This window comes from Sitodiplosis mosellana, unplaced genomic scaffold (genome assembly GCF_009176505.1).
Source record: "Sitodiplosis mosellana isolate CC-2019 unplaced genomic scaffold, AAFC_SMos_1.0 Smas_scaffold_6102, whole genome shotgun sequence".
NCBI lineage: Eukaryota > Metazoa > Arthropoda > Insecta > Diptera > Cecidomyiidae > Sitodiplosis > Sitodiplosis mosellana.
This window is the reverse complement of record NW_022601343.1, coordinates 1,062,774-1,088,058: the sequence shown is the minus strand read 5'-3', so window position 1 is coordinate 1,088,058 and position 25,285 is coordinate 1,062,774. Positions and strand designations below refer to the sequence as shown.

The window sequence follows — 25,285 nt, the reverse complement described above, 5'->3', positions numbered from 1 at the left end:
CTCTGATTTCAGCACTTTGATTCCAGACCTTTTCTATTCACAAAGTGTTGTTGAAGCGAATCCCAATCGAATTCGGGATAATTCTATATCGGACATGATTTGGCTCGGCTGTACCTCAAAATTGCTAGTATTGAATTTTCTTTGATTTTGTATACATTCAAAATAATTTAAAATTTCTAAAAATAAAACGTTGAAAGAGTTTGAAATCGAATACAAACCTAGTTAAAAAATGTCAAGACAAAAACTCTTACTGAAGAAAAGTGTGATTTAATTTATGAATATATTTTCGTTGATGGTTTTGCTTCGAAATCAAGATATTCTTTTGACAGGACTGCATTCGTTACCGCATCGATCCCCAATATTTCTTCCAAACGATGTTTGTAACGCTTTATCTATGCATTTGTCTTCTTACATAAAAATTACGAAAAATCCGGCGTTGTTTTTATATAATTCCTTTATTATACTCATACATAGGATACTATTATAACTAATCATGCGGAAAGTCGAATCAAACATTTTCTTTCGAACCGTTTCTTCGAAGAAAAAAAGGGAAATTTTTCTGACTGCTGTGTGAATGGGAATTTTATATGAGAAAAATGTTATATAAAAACAGTTTTGAGAGTAAAAAATCAACTTTTTTGCGAAAAGTCAAAGTTGAGCATGCGGATTCAAATGATGCAATTGCAACCGATTTTATCGAAAATCAGCATGATCATTGCCTATCGAAGGGTATAATGTTTGTTTGTTTGTTTTTTTCTTTTGTGAAAAAGGTACAAATCTAAGCTTCCCTTCATGTCACTCTGCTGCTGGATATTATGCAATTTGGTTTGTTTTTTTTTACATTTAATCTATCATCCTACGTGTAAATGGTTTTATTTTTATTTACAAATACGATATATTACTAAATGATGAAAAGAAAGCTGATTTTAATCAAACTAAAGATGTTCATCAATAATAAATTATGAAGAATACATAAAACTAAAAACGGGTCAGTCCATTCCGAGATGCCAGCTTCGATTGTCGATTAACATTAGATTTTCTTTGAACTCCAAATAATCTAAGCAAATTATTACTATTTCCATATACTTATATATATGTGTGTGTGTATTTGTTTTTTACAATTCAAAAAAGGGTTTTATTTCTTTTGCCTATTTTGTCAAAAATTCTACGAAACATATTCGATTTCTCTTTAAAAGATGACTACAGAGCATATCCCTGAATTCTTCGATTTGTAATTCACTATTCGTCGGCATTTTCATTATTTTTCTTGGAAAACTCAATGATTTCAACCAGACAACGTCCGAATTCCTCGAGAATTTTACGCTCTGACGTTTTAGCATCGCAATTGTTTTTAAGGCAATCGTCGGCTTGTGCAATTATACATTGTACCGTGGCCTCAATCACATCAGGTGTTATGAAATTGCATGGCTTCTTCGCCGGAACAACTGGTTCCGTTTTAATTTTCTCGTCCCGCTGCTCATATGTCCGTTTTATCGATTGATTGACTTCGTAATGCGAATTGTCACGGTCGTTATTATCCATGTGATCGTCGATGTTGCGGCAACCTGCGCAGAAAAACCAAATTCATATATTGTTATCAAATCGTTCCGCGTGAAAATTCCGTTTTTTCAAAATGTTTTCCATCATTTTGGAACCGAGCAACACTTACCAATGCATTTACAATTGGCGGAACACACAATTTTCGCTTCATAACATTCACAATAATTTTTCAAACATCCGGACCTCTTGCAATTGCAGCCTTTGGTGTGACGACGAAGCGTATCACTTTGGTCGCGAGCCTTCCCAATCTTCGGTCTAGGAAAATTAAACGAAACGCACTTTATTGTTTAGCAGAATTCTGAAGGAATTTCATTTCTTTCGACTGGTTAGAGACTTACTTGAAAGCATGCGGATTTCGTTCCAAGCATATTTTTATGGCTTTTTGGCGTTCATCCTCTTTCTCTAGTGTGTTAAAGCACTCTTTACAATTACAGTTTGAACAGAATTCACCGTTTGCAAAACAATCGCAGTATAATTTTAAGCATTGGGATTTCGTGCAGTTGCAATGTTTCCGTCGTATACCTAATGAACATGGATTTAGAAATCGATTTAATTTGTCTTTATTTTGTAACGATTCTAACGGCAAAAGAAGTTTTGCTTCAAGTGTGAAATGAAAATAAAGGTTTTTACCTTCAATGGGTTCCGGTGAAGGTAATTTTAGCGTTGAATACATCAAATTCGATTGATTTGGTTCGGGTGATTTGGATTTGCGATCAGTGCTTAGACTGTATGTGCGAGTTGTGAATTTTCTGACTGCGTTCGATGGCGATGACGGTTCCTCTTTTGTTTCAGTAATTTCGAATGAGTCGCTCTGATTCGAAGTGACCGGTTTTATGTCAATGGTCGAGGTTACAATATTTTTTTGCACGTTATTTAGCAGAAAAGTGGTTGGCGTTTTAACGGGCTGTCCCGTACTAGGTTCCTTTTTGATTATCTTTGTCGTTGAACCAATTGGCATCACTTCGAGTTTCTTTGTAACGAATTGTTGCGGTTTTCCACCCGCCGCCGAAATTTGAGCGCCACCCTGTTGCGACACTATTTTTCGCTGCACAATCACCTGCTGCTGACGACCATTGACAATTTTACTTGTTGTTGTGGCTGTTGTGCTGTTTGCATTTCCCGACGGGATTGCATTTAATACTCGCACATATTGCAATCCTTTCCCTTGAAGAACCCTCACTTGTTGACCAGTACCAGCCACCTTCACAATATTTGGCGCACCCGGCGATTTCGTTTTTGACTCATTACCATCACCTCCACTGTCCGACTGTATCAATATTTTCTGCGGTGATTGTATCGGTTTGACGCCTTTGTTTAAAATTGTTGGCTGGTTTTTCAAAGCGATGTTCGTGCCGCCCGACGATGATGGAGATGAGGATGAGGCGGGTAGAACGAGAGTCTTAGTGGTAGTCGAACTGCTCGTACTGGCTGTGGAGGCGTTTGTCTTATTCGATGGCACAATGAGACCCATTTGACTCATTTGCTGCACGGTTATTGTTCGCGTATTTGATCCACTAGCGCCGGCTGGATTGATCTTAGCAGCTGTAGCTCCGGATGAAATGATAAACTTTGGTGCCGCATTTCCGCTCTTCAGCAAAAAACGTGGACTCGTTGTGGAAGTGGCTGCGGTTGCCGGCACGGCCGATGATGAAACGACATTTTTATTTTTCAATTGCAGCAACTGCACTTTTTGTATTGTCGAACTCGTGGCATTGGCATTGCTGTTCGAATTATTTGCACTAACCACTTGATTTCCGCCGATCAACGAACCACCGATTCGAATCGATTGCTGTGTCCCGTTCGGATTTTTTATGTAAACAATTTTCGCTCCTGGAATCGTTAGTTTTGGTTCAATTTTTTGCAAATTGGATGTGCTCACTGCCGATGTTGAGGCTACAGTTGTAGCTGTCACTTTACTGCCGGAGCTATTGCTATTATTTGATGTAAGTTGATTTAATTGTTTGAGCGCTTGTTGTGATGTTGTTGTTGTTGTTGTCGTCGTCGTCGTCGTCGCCGTCGATTGATCATCATCTTTGATTGTTTCGTTGGCATTATCCTGTAGTACATCACCTGTGCCACCGCCGCCGCCTCTTTCGAACTCAATATCGTCTGAACTCATAGTTGATTATTGCTTTTTTTTACTCGATTTTTCCTTCTGTTTATGTTTCAGTACAAAACCAATTCATTTGTTTGTTCGCACTTCAATATCAGTTATTTTCATCTAATCAACGCCTCATCAGCCGCAGCTTAACTATAACTAAATAAAAAAATGAAAATTTCAGGTGATAAAACCAACAAATTGACAATGCAATTCAAATGTTTTTGTTTCGAATTTAAATAAACTGAATGTGTGTTTTTGAACATCGCCGAAATAAACAGAAAAATGGAGGGATAGAACAAGAGCGAAGTGAAGTGAGAAATGTCATACACACACTACTTTTCAAATAACTGACTGAGAGCGATAGCAACAATAAATTTTACGAACGCCACCGAAAATCATATTTTTTCCACCATGGAAACAGTCGCAATCGAATGAATCGTGTAATTTGAACCGAACTATTACATTTAATTAGAAACAATCGTAAAGTTTTCCGTCTGTTTTTTAACATATAATTCGAATCGAAATGCTCACAACACTAAATTACAGAGAAAAGTGTTGCCAACTTGAAAATGTCAAAAGCCAATTCATTGCTGGTGACGCAAAAAAAAATTATTTCCAATACAATTTTTTTTCCAATCAACCAATCGTAGTTCATATGAAATTGTAAATTTGAAGTCAAACCCCCTTCGATTGGCCAAAAAAGGTCGACAAATCGAAACAAACATTGAAATTATGCGAAAAATATGCGGTACCGATGCAAATTTAGCCAACAGAAGAATTCACATCAACTTTACTGCTAACCTAATAGCTGCTTACCAGCCATTCGTCGACACATCAAATTCAAATATTCAAAATTTTGAAATGGCCAATGCCATGAATTTACACACAATTTTGACGAATCGTTCGATCAATACTTTCATGCACACAACTTTCGTTGAAAAATAATTTTTCACAAAACCTTAACACGTTTTCCCCAAATTTTGATTAATAACCATGAATTTGAATTGAATTTTGATGTTTCAGCCATGATTCAAATGGACTATGGTGTTATGGATAGCTTGTTTCATATTGTACATCACGCTGGTTTGTCGTTGCTGAACATATTTTATTTACAGTGCGAAACTGACAATAAAACAAAAATTTACTACAATTTTTTTTATCTGTTTATATATTTACCGCGTTGTAAGACCCACACCGTGTCTTCTATTCGATTAGCGATAAACGCACAAAAACGATAAACTGAATTGGTGTAGTGCTGAAAAAGAAAACAGAAAAAAATACCAAACAAATTCAATATAGAATAATCTCAACACTTAGATATTTTGAACCCATTGGAAAATACACTTAATTCACGCGCCCACCACTACAACCATACGCCATCCTCTGCGAATATGTATGTATTTGTGACGATATTCAGCATAAATTTCAGTCGCTTGCGTACATTTGCCGTTCAATTCTCTCCGCACCGATACTATTCGCTGTTCCACTATTCAGCACGTCAAATGTATTTTAAAACACAAACACACGCTCAACACATTCAGCCAGCGAACTGTTGCAAAGTATGGTATCATCACTTCAATGGCTCTATTTTCAATTAATAGAACTTTGACTTTTTATTCAATTTTTTTCCTCATTATCACTTACATTCCTGAGAGAATTTATTTTAAAAAAATGCACCAGCAATTTTGTTCCCATCGAATTAAATGTTTTAGTTTAAGTTACTAAATTGATTCAATTGGAGTCAATTCAAAGCGACAATATGAAATTCAGTCATGAAATGACGCGGCGAAATGCTGTATTCGCCGTTTTTCATGACCAACGCAAGAAAATCAAATTCCCACCAACAGCGAATCGAGTCGCAGTATCTCTCTCAATTATAACGATAACACATATGCGACGAATATTTTAAAATGCAATGTAAGCACTGCATTCGCATTGCATATGACTTCAATATGAATATGTGAAAGCATTTCGATTCTCTGTCTCCTTCTTCTTTTTCATTTTCATCTTCTTCTTCTTCTTCTAAAACAGCTTTAGAAAATGTTGGAATAGATTTTTACAATATTTTCGATTAAGATGACTGCAAACGATATTATTTTAGACTGCCAATGGAATTCGAAGGTAAAAATGTATTAATAAGGAAATATGTCCAACAGGTTAAAATATTAACGAACTTTCAATCAAACGAAAATAGCAAAAAGATCCAGGAGAATCTCCGGCTATAGAATGTACGTAGAGAAAAAAAAATGAATCGAGTCACGTATACCGTTCAAGAGCTACCTCAAAAAAATAAGTTGGTTATTTCGCTAAAAATCGATAGACAAGGAAATTCTCAAGAAGTCCTGGGATTTTTTATGGTTAGTAAAAATGAGTTGAATCTTCAATCTTTTCATGTGTCTTCGGGCGGCTTGTTAAAAAATTCACATTTTTTGGAAAAATTCTAGAATTCAAAATAAACTACTAAGTTGATCTGTTCCCTTGATTAATTGATCACTCATGATTGCAACGAATAAACAGGAGCGGTTATGACTCCCGTTACATTCTTTCGTCTATCATCTGTTGAGCTACAAGCACAAAATAACAGTCAAGTAGTTCAGATTTTGCGGTGCAACACGTTTTTATAAATGAAATATGATCGTAAATCAATGAAATGGTAGAATGTATGATGAGTCTGCGTCGTTCAAATACGAAAATATACATTTTTGCGCAAGCGCTTTCGAAATTCGAGTTGTGAGCGCTGTGTGTAAATGAACAAACTTTTTTTAGTATTTTTTTAGCAGACAGGAGTTGCACGCTTCGCATAATTGAGGCCGTGTAAATTTATCATCCAGATTTTTACAAATTTAGTGTATAAATGATGGAAAATTGCATGGTTTGTAATGAAAAAGCTCCGTTTAAATGCACGGCTTGTAAACTAGTGAATTATTGTGGTACTGATCATCAGAAGAAGGATTGGCCAAAGCATAAAATCAATTGTCGGCCATTTAAGATCGAACGATCAGATGAGCTAGGCCGGTATTTGGTAGCTACTCGGAATATACCGGCAAAAAGTGTCATATTCATCGAACCACCTTTAGTTATTGGGCCTAAATGGTGTATTAATGACGATGATAAGGGCTCACCGCATTTCCCATGTGTGGGCTGCTTCAAACCAACATTGATCAATGGAAATCACTGCCAAAAGTAAGGGAATTGCAATTTTGAACGAATATATAGCAGCTCAATTTATATTCATTCACAGTTGTTTTTGGCCTGCATGTGATCCTAATTGCGCTGGACTTACCGACCCTCAAATGCATGGAGTCGAATGTTTCGTTTTGTGCACACGTCGTGGACCAAATCGAACCTGCAGCTTAGAGACGCTTGCGAATTTTTACCGAAGTGATGTGCTGCTTACGCTCAGATGCATGCTGTTGCAATGGAAATATCCAGATCGATGGGAAAAGGTAATGAAACTCGAAAGTCATGATCAGCAACGTATTGAAACTCGCTATTACAAGTAAGTATTGAGATGAAATCACGGAAATAAAATCTTCAGTTTTTTTTAAAGAATAAAATCACGTGAATTATCCATTTACGATTTCTAGAGAAGCGGATGAACGAATTGTCTCATATCTAGTAGACAATTTCTGGGCCGAATTGGACAAAGTTGAAACGGGATTGGGCAAGAGGATTTTCGAAAGACGCGACAAAAAAATGTTACATCGAATTTGTGGCATTATGGAGGTGAATGCGTTGAACATCGATTTGGGAAGCGATAGTAATGCAGAGGTCAGCGCTCTGTTTGAAAATGCTTGCATTTTGGAGCACGATTGTCTACCGAACTGCTACTATACATTCGACCGAAATAAACAGTTTAAAATAACTATGCGAGCTGGCCGACTGATCAAGAAAGGCGAACACCTGAAAATCATGTATGTACATTTGCATATGCTGTTACCCGAGTTTCATTAAAATGAATTTGTTTGCAGGTACACTCACATGCTCTGGAGTACACATATGCGAAACGAACATCTTCTGACCAATAAATACTTTGTCTGCAAATGTGAGCGCTGTCTTGATCGAACCGAGCTTGGTACGTATACTTGTTCAAATGCCATGAACAATTTTCTTGTATCTATTTTCGCTTGTGAAGTTTCAAAATCATCCGAAATTTCCTTTCGATTATTGCAGGTACACATTTCAGTGCGATGAAATGTATCGGTGACATCGGCAAATCGTGCGGTGGAACGTTGTTGCCAAAGAATCCGATTGACATGACCTCTGAGTGGTTTTGTGATCGATGCGATGTGTTAATTTCAAATGAACAAATTGATATCATTTTAACAAACATCGAACAAGAAGTGGACGATCTAATGATGCCATCCGTATCGCGTCGCGATCCCGCATCAATTGGCCCAAAAGATTTTGAAGCACTCATCGAAAAATTGTCCCATTTATTACACAAAAACCATTTTCATTTGTTTGCATTGAAACACTCACTTATCCAGATGTACGGCCACAAGCCAAATTTCCTGCTCCACGAACTATCTGATGAAAAACTTCAGAAGAAAATAGCAATGTGTGAGCAATTACTTGACATTCTCGATCATATCGATCCAAATACAATGCGACTGACATTATATACGGGCATCGTTCTGTATGAGCTGCATCTGGCGATTTTGGAACAGGATCGACGACAAGTTGAAAAAGGTGGCAAATGCAATAAAGCCATTGTCCAAGCGGCCTATGCATACTTGTGTCGCGGGAAGGAAGCACTTTCACTCAATCGGGACATTATTCAAGGGCGCAAACTCATCGAATCATTTGAACGAGCCGAAAAAGATGTTCAAAATTTACTTACAGCTTGAAACAGTTCTGTGTGTTCTAAGGGGAAAACTATAAAAGAAAAAAAATTAATGATACTACACAGCAGCATTGATTTCACCTTTAATAACGTATACATTTTAGTTTAATGTTGTACAGTTTGTTGTTGTTCGTTAAATACATATTACAATCTTGAGATTGTACAAATGAAATTTTGCTTAAATTAGTTGCGACATTGGAGGAATGTTTTGTAATTTCTCGATGAGTATTGAAATTGTTGAGGACAAAACAATTTGATTGAATGAACGTGTTCGTAATCAACCAAACGACTGGATAGTAGACAGTGACAACACACTTGATTTATCAACAGCAACAGCGCCAAGAATTCAAGAATTATTCTATTATATGCAAATTGAATCGATTTTCGACAGCTTTTCGCTCAGTTAAGACATTTTGAGTTTGAAAAATTTCTCGATTGTTACATAAAAAAGTGGCCCATCGAATTGAATCATGTCCTGAAAACCAAAATATAATTAGTTAATTTACTTTAAAATTGCTTGAAGAAAAAGAAAATTTTCTGGTAAAATTTACCTTTCGACGATTGAGGCCACAAATTTCCAGGCAACGATTGACCATTACAAACATTTTGCTGTACAAATGTGCGATCTGAACGTATTCAATATTGATTGTGTCTGGATATGGGATGCTGGGTGGTAGTACGCCTTCATCTCTAGCACGTACCTCGAGCTCTGAACTCAGAATGGCATCAGCTTCCAAATGGCTAATCACACCATTCTGAAGGGATTGTGAAACTGCATTACTGAACTGTGTATGCTAATTGGTTAGTGGCTTACCTGTGTCAAATATTGAAGCGTGAGTACAACGGCTGTTTTTGCTTGTGGCAGGCTTTGCAAATTTTCACGAAATTCATCTTCAAGTTCAAAGATCCAAGCTAACAACGACCATCGTAAGTTGTCGTATTTTGTTTCGCGGTTCTTGTAAATAACCTCAAAGATGTTCGGCATCGGTACTAGGAATAAAGTCAATAGATCAACTTTGAATGCAAAGATGTGAAAATAGTAGGAAAAATTTACGTACCATTCGGATAAATAATGGGAACTTTAACTACACGATACGGCTCATTATGCGCTAATTTGATGCAAATCTTTCGATCCATGGGTTTGACCAATTTCGTTTTGAATAATATACCCATCATTTTCTGAATGAGTGGCACTTGCAGATCGGGTAGCGTTGCTGCTCTGCCATTACGATAGTCAAGATACAAAATGTCTTTCATGAGGTACACGTCATCAACGATTAGTTGATATATGAACATGTTTCGTTCTTTGCTGAACTTGCTAAAGGCATCATCGTTGGGCATGGCAACTGAAAATCTGATATTGAAACAGTTCAAACCATTTTCTATTGCATTAAGACTGCTCTGCATGTCATTTGATGTGACAAATATGTCATTCACAATTTGTTTTAGGTTAAATCCCGATGCGGTTGTATTCTTCTTTATGTAAGCGGCCATTTTGTGGATTCGGTTTGGTGTTCTTTTTGGCAGGAATTGATCCAGAATTTCGGATGGAATGTATGGTGAGCCCAATAGCACCGATAAAAGTTGCAGCTGCTTTGTGTTGTTCAGGCCCATTGAATTCTCTAGTGCAGTTCGACAGAAGCAACAGATTTTCAACATTCGGAAATCAATGCTGTTTGCATACCAAAATTGATAAGAGCCCTCGAATAGCAGCAATTCCAGATTGTTTGAAATGATCGCCAAAACCCTCTTCGAATTAGCACTGGCATATTTAACCATTTCTTGCGTGTGTCGATAGTAATTGATGTGCAGTGAATCCCTGGGGCATAATTTCTTGATCAATGCAATCAAGTTGTGCTCCATTGTCACAGGAATGATTAAATTCCTCTCGCCGGTCGAACGCTTTTTTGTGTCAGTTGCGTCCGCAGTCCATTTGTCGATTAGAAGAATGTATTTGTAGTAATCTCGCTCCATTTTTGGTATGAAGAGATACAGTTCATCGGTTGTTTGATGTGCAGCGGCGAAAAACGTTAATTTTACGTTGTTGACAAGCAGTTCTTTGACAAAACGTTCAAAAAGAATGTTGTAAATTTGGTATCGACCGCCAAGCAAAATACCAACATCGTCCCGTTGTGCAAATACATTTCGAAATTCTTCCAAATCAATCAAAATTTCCGGCTCTTTGTCCCCATTCAATCTGAAGAGTTTATCAAGTTTTGTTTAGTTCTTATTTCGCGTACTACAACACGTGTTGATGCATTACATGATTCACTGTAACTTTACCTTTTCCAAATTTTGATTTGATCTTTTATGCATACTCTCTGCGTTATATTCCGAGTTGAATCGATGATAAATGTATGCAAGTCTTCCATTTTTGATATCGTAGCCGGTGATTAATTATGACCAAATTTAGCTTGAAGCACGATCACATTGTGTGTGCGTTTTGACACATTGACGTTCCAATAAATACAAAATCACTGCAACAGACGCTTTAACTAATACAACCACTTACTCTCGACGAGAGCCGCTAGTTGCTAACCGAAGATTTGCATTATGACAATTTTGTGTGTGTGTTTGTCAACACAAAGTGCTAACTTTAGCTGAATACTAGAATTACATTGTTTATTTACGAAACATGGAATCAAGGCGGAGGGAGATATGAAACTAAGTCGAAAACATTACTCTTAACTGTCAGAAGTTATTTCAACGGACTAAATAGTATTTTCCACTCAGTACTGCAAACATTCTTTTTCTCCCGAGTTCTTCTTCTTCCTTCTCTTCTTCTATGGACGGAATTTGGCTGAAAATACTCTGGATGCGCAAAACAATGTGATGTGTGAAATATCCGAAAAAACCCCTTTTCTATTCATTGGTCATGGAAAAATAAATCAGTTCTAATATGATATATCCAATCGGATAGAATTGTCTCAATAAAATGAATAACGTCATCAATTTCAATTGTATTTTATCAATTAATTTATTTATTCAATAGTAATTAAGAATCGTCATATTCAAATTTAACAACTGTTACAATTAGCATCGCCTACTACACAATTTTATTCGATTTATTATATGCCATATTTATTTCTAGCGTGTGAAAATAATCAGTTTCGATAAGTAAATATGGTTTTAATAGAAAAAAAAAGAAAAACAAAAGAAACAATACGCGGTTGTGGGAGTTTAACGGATTCGACATTCTTATTTGTTTGTAAATTTTCGTGTATTTGACGATCAAAGAAAAAATGGTGCTGTCATTTAGCCGTAAAAATGCTCAACGGTCTGAATGTTAAATGCTAATTCGTATTCGGTTTGCTGGCAATAATATTTCAATTTTATTTTATTCTCTAAAAAAATGTTCAGGAAATTCAAAATTTATTCTATGAGACACATGAGACACATGACAAAATCGCATGAATGTAAACAGTCGATTTTTTTCCCTAAAAATTTCGGTTCAATATATTTCGATTATTATGCAAGAATCCCAAATCGGTACTTTGACACATGACTGAAGAAGATGTTCGGGATTCGATGTTGAACGATGGAGATTTTGTTTTTAGAAGATTCCTTATTTTATCAAATGGAATGGTGTGGAATGAAATTTAAAACCGAAATTTCAACACGTATTGAACTGTAAATTTTTGTCCAGAAAAATGTATGGTGAACACGTTTTTATTGCGTTAAATATCTAGAGATACAAAAAGATGATGACATCTGCTTGGCAGCGCGAGATAATTGCAACCAGTATAATACAATGTATTACCAATATGTCTGTTAATGCTTTAGAAAAATGCTAATGTTTACATACGAAAATGTTTCATCAAAAATGTTCAGAAAGGCTCCAACAATTATTTTTCTTCCATATTTTCTTACCAGAGGTTATTTAAGCACGGTTTTTTTTCTCTCGAGGTGCCATTTATCGATTGGACTTTTTTGAATGCATTCTAAATCATTGCTTCAAGGCAACACACATGATGAAAAATAAAAATGTTCTACAAAAAAAAGTTTTAACATCAAAACTGTTGATCAAATTCGCATGGCTTTTTCCCTCTAGTCATTGCACCAATATAAAATAGCATCAATAATCTTAATTACTTGTGCAAGAGTAACAAAACAAAAATGGAATATGCGATCAATATGACAGTGAAGGCATATTGTTTCGTTCGTTTGAATTTATTTGTGGAATTTTTAAACAAAAAAGTGGAATAAATTAAAGTATTATTTTTCTTCTTTATTTCTTTTCAATTAAATTTAAAAAAAAATTGGAAATAATTAATTTTGTGTTAATTTCTTTTTTTAAACATACCGACACGAAATAAATGCATAATAAAAATTATTTGATTGTTGTTTGTTTCATCCGAACTGTTTGCTTTCATCTGTGTGCTGTTTTTGTATTGTCTTTCTTGAAGAGAGAGATGCAGAGGGAAAGTGGGAAATAATATTCCGTACGTGTCGTTTTTCCTTCAGATTTTTCTACAATTGTATAATTTTTAATATTTGTATAATTTGCGTGCAATCAAAAGTGAGAAAAAGGCTCCACATCGCAAATCAAATTTGTTTTTTTTTTGCATAAATTTCTGTCTTTTTTCCATTTGTTTTATTTGCGATCATTGCCGTTTTTCTTCCTCTTTGCAATTTCTTTCTATTCAATTCGATTGTGAGACATTATTTTGCTGTTCTTGTTGTTTATTTTTCTCGCAGGATTTCTTCTATTGCAAATATTCTATTGTTTTCGGTTTGCGATCAGCTCTTTTGTTTCTGTTTTTGTTTTCGTTTTCTTTTCTCTTCAAAATTGCTCAAAATTATTCATTCTTTTTTTATTGTGATTTCAGCTCTTTTCCAATGCTATATGACACAATTTTGCTCCAGTCGATTTTCGTTCGAGTGACCGGTAATTGTCTTCGTAATGCCTTAAATGTGGTATCTGACATGGTTTGATAGTTTTCCGATATTGCCGATTGATATTCGTTTTCCGCTTCTTCGATTAAACGAATAATTTCCTTTGCCGTGGCCGCCTCATTCGTTACTATAATTGATTCACGGCATTCCTTTGCAGACACTAACTGAACGTTACCATCTTCATAGTAGTGGATCTGATGTGGAAAAGAAGAAAAATGATGAGTTTTCGCCCCATAAATACCACACAGAACAAATGAACTCGCATATGTTTGCAGAAAATTGTGGTCACATACCTGTGCTTTAAGAACACCTTTCAGTTCGCATGCACTTCCACTGCCCGGTGTAAATGTGACATGCCATTGTGATCGCCATCGGCCATTCCAAAAGTTTTTCGGCTGAAATTGATGGTCTTCAATGCAGACATTTAAAGTGATTTGACCACTTTGCGAACGACCAAACACCGATGACACACCATGCCGGTAGTGATTGGCTGTATAGGCTAACGTTTCAATATCTAACGCTGATCGCCATGGTTCAGCCAATGAATCCGGCTCATAGGACTGATAGTCACTGGCTTCCTTTCGCAAATGATCATATTTGAATGATTGCTTCGTTCGTGGGTCGTAGAAACGGCTACCACCTACATATACAAGCACACACACATATACATACATACACATGCCATCGATTGCGAGGCGAGTAAAGAAGAGAAATAAAATTGAATTAATTTCTCGTGCACATATTTTGAAATAAAATAAACAAATGATAAAATTTGACTCTTTGTGTTCGATTAACACACTTCAAACAACATATAACCCTCTTTCATGCTATTTCACATTGAACACATTCGAATTCGGTCGAAACGAAACTGTGTTTGTAGTGAATGATGGTGATGATGAGTAATCGGGCGTGTATTTGTCATCATCGTTTCACGGTTTGCGATAGTGAGTCAAAGTTTGTTATTTCAACGATGAAACGATGACACAAGATGACTTTCTCCATATATTGCATATTTAAATAGTATCAACGCTGGTGTATCCAAAACTTACCCAAATCGTTGAATTCTGTAATAATCGTTTGATGATCGGAGCCTTCTATTCGAACCGGTGTCAATTGGTCTTTGTTGTATTGTGCAAATGCATGGCTTGCACCTTCCTTGAGCAGACCGTCATTTTTCAGTAGCTCGCGCACATCGTTGAACACTTCGTTAAATTCACCAGGCGGTGCATGCAATATAAAATCGGACACGATGCGAACTTTCTCTGGATCACTAATCTCCTCCATTGCGTTTCCACACTCCGAAAAATTATGAATTCAAAATCAAAATTTAAAGCCTCGCACCGTACGAATAACGTCTGCTGTAACCTCGCCTACTTCTGTTCCGTCGAATGGGTGCGAATAGATCGAAAAGACGGTATTTGGCCCGGGACACCGATGACGATGACGATGAATGTTGCGGAGCACCCGAAATGATAAAATGTGTAACAAAAATTAAAAGTAAAACCAATAAAAACAATAAACAGAACGGAAAAAGGAAAATGAAAATAAAGATCTCGTTTGTGAGTTCAATTTTTTTGCTTTAACTGCGGAATCGCACCGGAAAACAAATTGACAAACAAACAAACAAACAAACAAAATTAAGGAAAACACCAGCTCTCCGATGAAGGGGACGAAAAAAATTTGGGATGTTCTATTCGATCTGGCGTTTCCTTTGGAAGTTGAATTGAACGAATTATGCGAGATTGTTCGATGGTATTCGTCTTAAAATGATTTTGGACAAGAATACTTCAAATGTGACACTTTTGATTTTGATTCCCTTTAATTTTCATTCGTAACATCATTATGCCGAAATTATCTGAAAATGGCAAGTTTTTCGTTTGTTTGTAATTCTTCTTTCACATACAGCAAAATGACCACATACACTCTTTTGTCCTACTGAACTTATTTAAGCTTATTTTTTCTCTATTTATATTTATATTTGCATACGTATAACTTTATTTGTTGAGTTTTCAAACAACTATGAGAAAGAAAAAATATGTCTTTAAAAATGTCGTTTCTTTTGTTAGTAAATTTCCGCTTTTCGCGTTCTTTCTCATATGATATCATCTGTATTGAAAATCTGCAACTAAAGGCGACATCGATTCACTTTACTTATTGGCCGAAATTTTTTTTTTTTACACAATACAATGTGAATACACACAGAGTGCCGATGGAAATTTCTTTTTGGATACAAACCGTATATTAAAATTATAAAAAAACTCCAACTTCTTAGCTTGTTCGTTCTGCTGGACTTACATTAAAAAATCATATTCGTCAAAATAACCGAGTTGTAGTTGTCTCTTTTGCACTCATCGCACACACATATCGATGCCATTAAATACGTGGTGAGATTTTCTGTTTTGTATACCAGTGTTTGCCATACATAGATATATGTTTATATATCAATGGAACGCGTACTAGATTCAGTGTGTTTGTGTGTCGGACTTGGATTCTGACACAACCGAATACACAACACATTATTACGTGTATTGTGCGCCGCTAGATGGTAGGCGTAGTCTCTCTCTTCAACTCTTGCAACAATTAACTGTGTGTATCAATGTAAAAGGAGGCAACTGCATCGGCACAAAAGATTATCGCACTTAGAAAACGGTGCCGAGTGTTTCCTTTGCTGAAGATATGACAAACATTTGGCTAACAATGTGCTCTTCTCTAACAACTGAATAGCTAGCTACTGGTTCAATGCTATTTTCTTTGTTTCCAACTTTTAGTTTAATAATTGTATAAACACAACTATAATTTCAATTTTTTTTCTCAATACGCACCTTATTAGAAAAAAAGAATGAACACTCAAAACAATTTAAAATGAAAACCGAACCAAAGAACAAAACAGACGAGGCCCAGATCTGAAATGTTATGCCCAAAACCAATTGAATGCACTCACTTGGACGCAGTTTTTGTTCTAGGCGCTCAATATTGCTTCAGTCAGCAAGAAACACACGAACTCATTTCAACAAGATATTGTCAAGACACAGAGGAACAACAAACATACAGAAAGAAAAGAATTACCCGCACACAAACAAATCGACACTCAACAGCAGCAGCAGCAGCAACAACAACAACAACGTCACGGGCTATGAATCATAAGCAACCAAGAGTAATTGCTTGCGTATGTGGTGGTCCGAGTTGCTGTCAGTATGTCAATCACCTTCTTCTTTGCCAAATTTCAAACTAGATTTTTCTGTTGAAACTTGGCCATTCTAATCCGAATAAATTTTACTTCATTGACATGAAAGTGGTGTTGGGACGGCACTTCTCCAGCATCATAACATGAAATTCATTTTTCTTTCTATTTTAACCAGAGATTTAGTTATGAGAACTGGTCGATTTTAATTTTTTTCAAACACAAATTGTGGAAAGGGAGATTATTCTCCAAACTCGATGGAAAATCTACTACTTCGTTGCGGCTTTTTGAGTGAAATACTTTTTCGCATCGGATTCAAAATCGGACAACACCAACGAAAGTTCTGTGTTCAAATAAAATTCCCAACGAAAAAATAAAGTGTAGAATGAACAATAGCTGTTGTCGTTGCTAATGCTCTTCTTGCTGTGGTTGTTGCTGTTGCTGTTTGTTATGTCGTTCGTATGAATGGTTGCGGGTTAGTTGGTTGGTTGCTTGGTTGGCTGGTTTGCGTGTGTATTGTATCTCTATCTATACGAGTGTGTATAACACTATAACACACCGCGTACAACGCAATCGTTATCCATGTTTGAGAATAAGCCTGTACGGCATAGCGGCAAATACCAAACCAAGAGTAAATAGCGACAATTGAAACCAGTTCATATTTGTAGCTTGAATGGTGAAGAGCGTGATTCACCGCATATCGCTGCTCCGATACCTTTGCCTGTTTTGTGTATAAACACGTTCGCGCGACTACGACGACGACAACGACAAACAAACCGACAACACGGCAACATTGAATCCTACAAGTAGTCATGGTAAAAGCAAATTGTTTTATTTAGGTGAAAAGAATATAGAAGAAAAAAATTTCTCTTTAAATCCAGTTAAACCGAAAAAAGACATGTTTTCCGGTTTTGTTGTTTATTTTTCTGTGATCTATGCGACTTGTGATCTTAAAAGGGTTATTTTCATTCGGAAATGAATAAAATAAATAATACGAAAGAGTTTAATTATTTTTTTTGCATTGCAACACACGAAAGTTGAGAAGAGAAAGAGAGCGAGTGAGCGAGCGAACGAGCACGAGCGAGAAAACATTCAAAAAGTTGAAATGTGAATTTCATTTCGAAATGGAAATGTACCGCATAAAATCCATTTCAGATCAAACGAAGAAAAAAAATTATTTCGAAAAATTTACAAACCTTTTGGAAATGATATTTTTTTTTCATCAACAAACATAATGTATGAATCAGTTGAGAGCGTCTAACGATCGAATACACGGCGAACAGCGAATGAAAGAAGTGGCAACAAGTGTTTGTGTATAAGTGAACGAGTCGCTCTTTAAGTTCATTGTTCGTGCAATTGAATTCTTTGTTGCTACACGACGTTCATTTTCTTCTTCTTCTCCGGATTTGTTTTTTCAATTTGTTTCTTTTTTCGTTATATCTCCTTCTATCTCCTTCTCTCTCAACATCAATTGCCGTGCTGCGCTTAATCTGTGTTTCTCTATCTCTTTGGATTTTCTTTGATCACGCTTCGCTGTTCCATGTAAAGATCAAAATGTCGTATCGAAATGTCATTTCTAAATCAAAGCGGCGGAATGAAAATCGAAAATGCATTCAAATCATATAAATGTTGATTGACGATCAAAAATGACGCATTTGTCGTGCCATATCATTTATTTATAAATGCAATGGAATAATATTTATTTTTCGATTTCAATCGATGGGATCTTTTGATAAACGGCGACACAATGAAATATTCAACTCATTGTTATTTTTTCTCTTCTTCTTTTCATTTTAGGAGACAATCGAAGCGTTTCATTTATGTTTTGAGGAATGAACAACAACAAAAAAGTGAACAGTTATCAAGAATCAAACAGTGTGATTAGCTGCGAGTATTGAAAGTGATCATGTATGGATGTGAGTCATAACTGAAGTGATTGCAATAACGTAAATTCAGTTCAATCACATCATTGTATCGTCCTTAGTGGGCTTGTCCGCGTGAATACTACTACCCAATGTGTTGTGAGTTAATGAACAAAGTTTGAAGAGAGAAAAAAAACGATGAGTGAGTGCGTGATAGAGTGTTAAGCCCAAAAGACATCAAATCACACACACACACACACACACACAATGATGCTAAAATCGTGAAAGAACAATCACATTCAACATAGAATCAATCAGAGAGAGAAAATTCAACGATCTCATACTCGTTTACATGCAGACAAACTATATGTAGCGACGACAAGGTTTTTTTTCATTTATTTTCGGGTCGATTCTCGTTATAACACAACCGCGCACCGCTGAAAGAACAGAGAAACGAAACACTCACGCATTGGAATACTTACGGATATTAAATAAACAAAAGACACCAAATAATACAAACGAAACGAAACGAGCGAACAACAGAGAGAACGAACGAAAGAAAAATATATAAAATTTACCGTAGAAAAGCGAAACAAAAAGAACGCCAAAACAAGTTGAAAACTGCCTATAGAGTTTTGTGCTGGTGTGTCGCATCATCGTTGCGATGATGGCAAATGTATGTGTGCAACAATAAAACGTGCAGTGTTCCAACTGAGTGACTTGACTTCAGGAGCGCACAAAATTGTCGGTGTATAACAACCGATCGCCATAAAACGTGTATTCTCTCTGTTCGTATATGTATATTGTGTGAGTGTTTTATTTTTTGTTTGTTTCGTGCTTCAACTTCGTTGATATTTGCTGTTGTACGTGTGCTTTTGTAGTTGTTTTGAACCGTCTTTCGTTTCGGCTGTCGTTCGGAACAATCGCCGGTAACAGATAAACACCGTGTGTGTATTTTTTTATGTTTCTCATTCGTACAGAGAAGAAAAAAACACACGGCAATTCTGAGTCACAAAGTGTAAATGTGTTGGTATAAAGCGTTCGTATGTGGAATTTACCAATGGACATGACAATGTGTGCTTGATTTAATGCACCGACATAAAGGTGTGCCTGTGTAAAAGAGCTGCATTAGGTAACACAAAACTAACGAAATGTTCAACGAACAAAGTGATCTACGGCCAAGAATCATCGAATGAAGAGAGAATAACGAACATACAAGGGAAAGAGAGAGAGAAAAAAAACTTTTTTTTTACCTCAATTCAAAACGACACACGGGCAACGGACAACTGAAAATTTGAAAAGCCGAAACGAAACGAACGAACGGCATACAAGAAAACCGACCAAACCAACGTTTCTGACTGTGAAACCGAAGCGATTGTGTATTGCCTTCGTCTATGTGAATGAATGTTCCATATTTATCTGGTAATTATTTATTTTTTTACTAATCGCATACGGTTCGGCTTCTTTTTTTCATTCGAAATAATCGATGAATAATAAGAAATGTGTGTACAAAGCTGCCGCTTGTGGACGTAGAGAGTGAAATGGATTTCGACTTTTTTAACTGAACGAAAGAGAGGAAAAAAGAAAACAGTTCCGAGCAAAAGCATCGAAATCAGTGAGTTTGAATGGTGTAACGAAAAGTTCCGTTGATTAATTATTTTCGAGTACTTTAGAGATCAGTGACAAACAACAAAAGAATTTTAACCAGAAAAATAGTGGCCACTGGTGAATATTATGTGTAATTTTGACGAATTTCGATTGTTGATGCAACAATACGATGGCATCTTCAATTGCCGAGTATATTGCGCGCGCGCCCATAATCATTGCGAATTTAAATAAGACCTAAAACTGATTTGGAATTTGGAAAAGTTGCGCGAGATAACGAAATACAAACAGTGATTCACATAAAAAAAATTACCGAAAGCAAAACGTACTACAAGTGTTTCCATTCCAAGAATTCTAACGCTCTCTACTATCTAGCAAAGCAAAAAACTTAGTGTAACAGTGAATAATTGTGATTGTAACACCTCAGAGCTGGCGAAATTTTAATATTTAATCATAAGTGTAAAAAAAAGTATAAATCATTTTTGTACATAATTTGACATATATGATTTAGAAATTTCATTGCCCCCGTTCGAAGTGCGGATATTGTGCGCCAAAAAGTGACAAAATAGTTCGAAACACGAGCGAAAACATCACAGTCGCAAATTGAAAAGAAACAAAACACACGAAATCATAGTATTAAAAACCAAAAAAAAAACTGTCCAAAATAAATCAAACGTAGCCATGGTAACGCGGCAGTGTTGGCGCTATCAGTTTAGCGTCAAAATGTGTTTCACATTGATTTTATTATTAATGGTACAAATCATTCATGCATCGACTGATGATGGTCAAAATGCCAATTTACAATCGATGCCACAATTTAGCAGTAATTTGGATTCTTCCGTATCGTCACGGCGTGATATTGCATCGATATCGGTGACCGAAGTGAATCGTAGCCGAAATTTGCGTCAAGCCTACGACGATAATCCATACAAATATACGGAAATTTTGCCGGCCCATTCGAATCATCATTTCCACAATGAATTCGACAATAATGTCGAACGAAATAGTTCAGATAATCGAAAACCAGCCTTCTATGCATGCAAAGATTATGCACCAAAAGTCAAAGAAGAGCAGCCATGGAATACGTTTGTGATAAAAGTTGATGCCGAAGATCCCGACGAATACGATACCATTACCTATAGCTTTGAAAAATCGGTCAACGAACGCGCCAAATTTCGCATCAACGAAAAAACTGGCGAAATCACCACGTCATACACATTCGACCGAGATGAACCAATACGTGAAAAGGAGGTAAGTCTTGCCCAAATGCTTTACAACCAACACAAAAAAACAACATCGGCACAGCACCGGAAATTGCATACTTTTTATATATAGAAGAGAAGAAAATAAAAAAAAACTCAAAACGCATTTTGCTTACTTGGCATAAAAGGTGTGCAAAAATACGAAAGAATGTCCGGTCGTTACTTTTTTTTTCTTTTCAAGTTGATTTTCAAGTTCAGAATCCGACAGAGTCGTAGACAATGTTCGCGGTGGAATTTTTTTTCAAATGTGATAAAAATGCCTGAAAACCAAGTTATAGCCAGTAATATTGTTAGACGGTTTCTCGCTTTTTAAAATCGTTCGAATTTTTGTGACGCTATCAGAAATATATGTTCATCAGCATTTTTTTTTGTTAGTCATCATCACTTAGGTATTTGTTTAAATATTTTTTTTTCATCTACACATTTTTAGTGCCTAATCAAATTTCAACCATATGGGCTGCCATGATGAGATTCACCTTGTTTCTCCTTGTACAACCTTTATTCTACACTCCATTTAGTTAAGAAGCGAAATATTTCAAAATGATAGAGCTCTCCGTCCAAAGAGAAATAAAAACATTTCTCTCGAGAGTTCATTATTTAACCATTAGAGTCTAACCTTTTCAATATCAATGCCGAAGGAAAAGCATACGGGATTCAGCTTCTTCTATTTTTTTTCCACTTACATTTTGTGATCAATACATACACACCTAAAAAAGATGAAAAATCGAATGAAGAAAAAAAAAACATGCAGACGTCCAGTCAAATATTCTATATATATAGAACTTATATTGATCTTCTCGGGAATATATGTGGAAAGACATTGTTCACGTAACATATAAATTCATTTCGTCATCGATCGTCTGCTTTCTATTTTAAAAGCATTCAATATCACAACGTGGTATGGATGTGTGTTTGTATGCGAACCAGAATCAGTCCGAAAATTTACTTAAAGAAGCGAAAAGAAAACGAACACGACACAAAAAATAGGTAACACATCCACCATCTTTCTTAATTTTTATCAGAAAGAGAGAAAGAAACTCGTTCAAGTATATGTGTAAAGTTGATTATGTCTCGTGTGTATCGAGAGTGAGCGTATGTATATGTGAGGAGGTTCGTGTCGTCGAAGCAGTCTTCTGCTTTAGTCATTCGAAATGATTTCGGTGTCGTGCGATCGTGTGTCTGTGTGTGTGAGTGAGTTTTTTTTATTACCTGTTGTGGCAACCATTCCAGGTGAGCAAATGTCGACTAGAACCATAGAAGGCCGAAGACCGATATTAAAGCAAATAATGAGAAACAAGAGAAAAATGTTAAACGACAGTCGTCGACAACAACACACCGATATGCACGCAAACGAAAACGCAATACGTAGAGAAGAAGAAAAGAAGAAGAAAAAAATTCATGGGTTTCGCTCCGATGCACTGTTGCCGCATCGGATTTCATTCTTTATCCAAACCTTTTCGAATCCCATTCTCTTTCTCCCTTTCTCTGTCTCTCTTTTCATAATTTCTTCACATGTATTACTACCAAACTATATGCAGCATGCTGCACATAGTACTGCTGCCGAGTACTCGCAGCTTCAGCCAATTTTGATCGAACGCGAAGTGAGGTTTATTCTAAAATTATTATAGTTCGTTAAGTCTTGAGTACACTACTGTTCCTTTCCATCACAATGTGCAGTCAGTACAGGAGTTTGCAAGCAAACAAGCATGCAAGTAAGCCAACAAAAAAGAAAATAAGCCACGTAAAATTGTTGCTCCAAATTTGGAAAGAAATACACGGCATGCGTCGTGCACAACACGTATAGTGATGTGTGCGGAAGAAATCAATGCAGTTTCGTCTTATTAGTGGCTCTAGTCTTGTCATGCTGTATAATATTTATTGTGATGTACTTCTTGGTTTTTACTCTCGAAACGATTAAATCAGAACGATGAGCATTGACGACGGAATGATGGGAAGAAAAAATGTATAATGCTCACGTCGATCTACACATACATCAATACACAACAGATACCGCACACAAATGCAAACACCTTCGAGATGCTGCAAGCAAACAGCAGCAGCAGCAGAAGCACAAAACCGATCTCAGCCATGTCTTGTAAATGTGAAGCGTTGTTTTGAACGCGCATATAACAAAGCCAGGTACACACACACCATGTCGGTATGTGTGTTTTGCTTGAATTTGAAAATTGTATATGCTGTACAGCGGCAGCAACAACACCTTTCGAGGTGGAATATCCATTTTATCCCTAACAAAATATGCTATACACAACCAACCAGAAAATCTCTCGAAAACGAATGAGGCAATGGAAGGAAAACACGAAATTGGATAATTTCGAAATTCTAGTTTTATGCGGGGTAACTAAAAGGAAGCATCAAACAAACTCGAGAAATGAACGGAAAAAGAAAAAAAAACTCCAGAAGAAAACGCTACGAAATGATTTTGTTGCCTATGTAACAAAGCAAAATTAACAAAGAGAGGAAAAAAAATATTAAAACTTTTGTGATTTCTCTATATCTTTTGCACGGTTTTCATTCAATTCGTATAGTGTGGCACGGTATCTTGCAACTATGAAACGGTACGGGAAGGAAGAAAGAAAAAAAATATGCAAGAACCAAAAATAAAATCCAAATTCCAAATTAGCTACAAAATGGATTTAAAAAATAATAATGAATCTGCACGAATCCGCATTTTTTTCGATGAACTTGAGTTAAATGAATCGCAGCAAGAGACTATCTTTTAAAGGTAGAGTAAGAAGAATGAGTGCTCGATGCTAATGTGACACAAAGAAATGTGCATGGATTGTGTTTTTTTTTTCGTTCATTCGTTCGTACGTTCGTTCGTACGTTCATTTCTTTCAATTTCTGCAAAAATTGTTGTTGGACTTAAAATGCAAGACAAATGCCCAAAAACGAACGAGTGCAAAGATCGAATCGGGAGCAGATGTATTTTCCATTTGCTTCCTTTGTTCATCTTATCCCTGTGCACACACAAGGTAGTGGCCCTACCATGAAAAACGGTATGAGAGACACATACACACACACACACAACACACTTTTCGCTTCCGAGACACAGGTATTCGAGATGCAGCAGTTCATTCCATCACTAAACAGATTACATTCGAAAGAAAAAAAATCTTTTTGTATTTACCCAAAAAAATATTATACGTCCAGTTGGTATTCACTTTATACGGTAAAATACTGAGAATATGGTGAATGATCACAATTTTTTTTGGTCATCCATGCTTGAGATCGAAAAATAAATATCATGTTGGTTTTCGTTGCAATACTGACGAATTTACAAAGAGATTCGTTTCTAATGTTGCCCGAATCCATTGTTCATTGACGAAGAAAATTAAAGTGAAAAATATTTCACACAAAATCATTGCATTTTGACGTACTACAATTGTTAAATAGAAGAATTGGAAATTCCTACGATATGTAAAATTCAATACATCTTAAACGAAAGAAACGCAGAGCTGAAAATACGATTCCGTTTGCTGTTAATTTGGCTTTGTATGTATGTGTTTAGACGAATCAACAAATAAATTGATCCGTTTCCGTTTAGATTTTCGCCAAACAGTCAAACGACACATCACAACAAATTACGCTCAAATAACATGACATTTTGTTCCGCCGGCACATTTCTACTAAAGACATCACTCACATGATCTTGTTGTGCCATTTATTTGATTCCGATGCTCTATTAAGTAAACACTGTGTGCGAGTGCACGCGCCCTCGCGCATCTTGCAGTGTGTCAATAGACAAAATGCAGCAATGAAATACAATTGCTTGTTACAAAAATGGAGTTTTTTTTATTGTAGAACACTTGCGACAGCACCCAGTTAAAATAAAGTCTAAAACCATATCTTGTGCACACACTTCTTGCACATTCAATCGCCTCGAACCGAAAAGACAGAGCATAGTTGAACCCGTGAGCATAAAAACGACTTATTAAACAATCGCCGAACAAA

General features: G+C 36.2%; 4 protein-coding genes across 9 annotated transcripts in view; 2 read left to right on the top strand and 2 right to left on the bottom strand.

Annotated features, from left to right (window-relative positions):
- Nucleotides 1-436: 436 nt before the first annotated feature.
- On the bottom strand, nucleotides 437-11,048 carry LOC129573758 (protein lin-54 homolog). The gene is made up of 8 exons (XM_055454709.1): nucleotides 10,791-11,048; nucleotides 9,566-10,704; nucleotides 9,322-9,497; nucleotides 9,059-9,262; nucleotides 2,191-3,685; nucleotides 1,899-2,082; nucleotides 1,670-1,815; nucleotides 437-1,565 (listed from the first exon to the last, which is right to left on the bottom strand). The coding sequence occupies exons 1-8, from the start codon at nucleotides 10,877-10,879 to the stop codon at nucleotides 1,240-1,242; spliced, it is 3,759 nt and encodes a 1,252-aa protein (XP_055310684.1). The 5' UTR covers nucleotides 10,880-11,048; the 3' UTR covers nucleotides 437-1,239.
- LOC129573590 (SET domain-containing protein SmydA-8-like) lies at nucleotides 6,387-8,679 on the top strand. The gene is made up of 5 exons (XM_055454271.1): nucleotides 6,387-6,844; nucleotides 6,903-7,160; nucleotides 7,249-7,575; nucleotides 7,633-7,736; nucleotides 7,835-8,679. Exons 1-5 carry the CDS (start codon nucleotides 6,516-6,518, stop codon nucleotides 8,509-8,511), a joined length of 1,695 nt encoding a protein of 564 aa, XP_055310246.1. The 5' UTR covers nucleotides 6,387-6,515; the 3' UTR covers nucleotides 8,512-8,679.
- A 1,666-nt stretch (nucleotides 11,049-12,714) lies between the features above and the next one.
- Nucleotides 12,715-16,846, bottom strand: LOC129573591 (F-actin-capping protein subunit alpha). Of its 6 annotated transcripts, none has more exons than XM_055454273.1 (4): nucleotides 15,639-16,846; nucleotides 14,453-14,779; nucleotides 13,697-14,043; nucleotides 12,715-13,597 (listed from the first exon to the last, which is right to left on the bottom strand). In XM_055454273.1, the coding sequence occupies exons 2-4, from the start codon at nucleotides 14,685-14,687 to the stop codon at nucleotides 13,322-13,324; spliced, it is 858 nt and encodes a 285-aa protein (XP_055310248.1). In that variant the 5' UTR covers nucleotides 14,688-14,779; nucleotides 15,639-16,846; the 3' UTR covers nucleotides 12,715-13,321. The 6 variants fall into 6 exon arrangements, with proteins under 6 accessions (XP_055310248.1, XP_055310253.1, XP_055310250.1 ...); XM_055454278.1 differs by having other exon boundaries at nucleotides 15,699-16,846; XM_055454275.1 differs by having other exon boundaries at nucleotides 16,470-16,846.
- A 144-nt stretch (nucleotides 16,847-16,990) lies between these two features.
- LOC129573589 (DE-cadherin) overlaps nucleotides 16,991-25,285 on the top strand; it is a 36,488-nt gene continuing 28,193 nt past the window's right edge. The window contains exons 1-2 of the mRNA XM_055454270.1: nucleotides 16,991-17,399; nucleotides 18,382-21,302. Of these exons, the coding sequence (XP_055310245.1) occupies nucleotides 20,733-21,302 (570 nt within the window). The 5' untranslated portion in view covers nucleotides 16,991-17,399; nucleotides 18,382-20,732. The remainder of the gene's footprint in view (nucleotides 17,400-18,381; nucleotides 21,303-25,285) is intronic.